The 1,968-nt window shown below is 45.7% G+C and overlaps 1 protein-coding gene across 1 annotated transcript in view; it reads right to left on the bottom strand.

Annotated features, from left to right (window-relative positions):
• The window catches only part of HMBS (hydroxymethylbilane synthase), a gene marked incomplete at its 5' end in the record, with an annotated part of 8,566 nt that extends 6,827 nt beyond the window's left edge, over positions 1–1,739 (bottom strand). Inside the window, 4 exons of the mRNA XM_008943744.1 lie at positions 41–96; positions 196–245; positions 916–1,044; positions 1,596–1,739. Of these exons, the coding sequence (XP_008941992.1) occupies positions 41–96; positions 196–245; positions 916–1,044; positions 1,596–1,739 (379 nt within the window). The remainder of the gene's footprint in view (positions 1–40; positions 97–195; positions 246–915; positions 1,045–1,595) is intronic.
• Between the last annotated feature and the right edge of the window lie 229 nt (positions 1,740–1,968).

Raw genomic sequence — 1,968 nt, 5'->3', positions numbered from 1 at the left:
AGGAATGCCAGAGGAGGAAGAGGAAACAAAGAGCTCTTACTCATTTCTTTCAAGTGCATTTTCCAGCTCTTTGGTGAAGAGGCTCTTCTCCCCAATCTACATATAAATGGAGGAACACGAATCACAAAAGAAACATCTGCAAATACATCACCAAATACAATTACTTTTTGTGTAGAGGAAGAAGAGCTCCTTTACCTTGGAAAGTGCTGTATCCAAGATCTTGTCTCCGGTCGTTGACATGGCAACTGCTCAGAGAGAGAGAGAGTACAGCTAAAATATGAATCTCAGTCAGAGCCTAGACTTGAAATATTCTCTACTTCACACATAAGGAGCAGTGCAGCACGCAGGAACACAGACTCAAGACAGATAAAAGAGCAGTTCATTTCAAGCAATACAACACACTCGAGGCAAGTGAAATTGTGACTTCCTTCACCATCCTCACAAACACAGCGAGAGAAAAGGGGGTGAGTTTTGGGAAAAGCTGATGCAACAGAATTTGTCACGGTTTTTCTCTGGAGTGCCAGTAAACAGGTACTGGGCAGTTCTCTCCAGCGCATGGCTGGGCTCTCATTGTTCCTGTTAAGTGCCTGAAGACCCTGATGGGAACACATCCCCAATGCTATGGCTGTGCCCCCCTGTGCAACACCAGGTTGTCAAACGGAGCAAGAAAACACCATCTGCACGATGTACTTGGAGCTCCAGTCATCAGGAGCTCATGACATCCTTCTTCCTCCCCTAGAAGAAACAGCAGCAGATGCTTGTCGACACAATCTAACTGAATTTGGACGGCACTCTTAGATAGGCACGGTCAAGTCCTCCCCCTCGCAATGGTACTCCACACACACCTCTTGCACACAAAGATAAGCAGCTGGCTCCTGCTGCCATCTACCCCAGGGCAGGTCCGAAAAAACTTACCAATTTCAAAGTCGAGGTGGGGGTACAGCTCACGGAGCTTCTCAACCACGCTGTCGGTCTGAATCCGGGCCAGCTGCAAGAAGGCAGAACACAAAGGCCTAAACAAAAAGCAAGTCACCCATACGGTAGCTAGAGAGGACTTTGCCGTTCTTCAGCCAGCAGGCATCTGCAACCACTACGTTCTCTCAATCAAAAGCATGAGAAAGAAGTAGCCCCCAGTAAAATTACTTGTATGTACAAACACTTAGAACCATGTGAACTCACATCATGACCAAAGCATTTCACCAAAGAACTTAATTTATCCACTAGGTAGCAGAAGAACATCTCCCTGTGTCCAGCACTGTTGTGATCCAAGCACTTTCAAGGCAAAGCAAAGAATTTCTCGAGTTAGGAAGAGCAACTAGAGCAGAAGCATCCATGTCAGGATTTGCAGGCTCTACCTCCAGCTGTTATTAAGGTCATCAGCCATCCCCCAGTCAGAAATTCTGTTTTTCCTTGCGATCTTGGCACCATTATTCATATATAGCATTCACCTATCTAACTTTGAGCTGCTTAGTTTCACCTCTGCAGAACACAACTGCTGAAAGATGCCTGCTTGTTGGCAAGCAGGCAAAGGCAAGCAAAACCATCCTCCTGTTGCCCAGTGCTGAAAGAACGAGTTCATATCACCTGCTGGGTACCTTCTGCTTGCTCTGCGAGCATGAATTTTACCAGTACTGCAAGTTTTGGGAGAAACCAGTAGCGTTTCACTGTACCAGTGGAAAAATCTGTAGTTACTGGCAACTTACATTCCCTCTGTAAGATTAGAGCTTTATTTAAAGGTTCTGTGGACAAAAAAAAAAAAAAAATTTAAAAAATGGCAGCAGGCACAGTAAGACGGCAAGTACCAGATCTTAAAGTGGTAAAGTTCAGGAAGACCATCCCCCTGCATAGTAATAAAGCCACAGTTACACTAGCAGAGAAACATTCCACACACTCAGGCAGCAGCAGACTCAAGCAACCACAGGTAAATTTCAGCTTTCCTCCCATTGGTGAGCTGTGTAGCCTGCAGCA

The sequence above is a fragment of the Merops nubicus genome, unplaced genomic scaffold (genome assembly GCF_000691845.1).
Source record: "Merops nubicus isolate BGI_N331 unplaced genomic scaffold, ASM69184v1 scaffold42470, whole genome shotgun sequence".
NCBI classification, from domain to species: Eukaryota; Metazoa; Chordata; class Aves; order Coraciiformes; family Meropidae; genus Merops; species Merops nubicus.
This window is presented reverse-complemented; position numbering and strand designations above follow the sequence as displayed.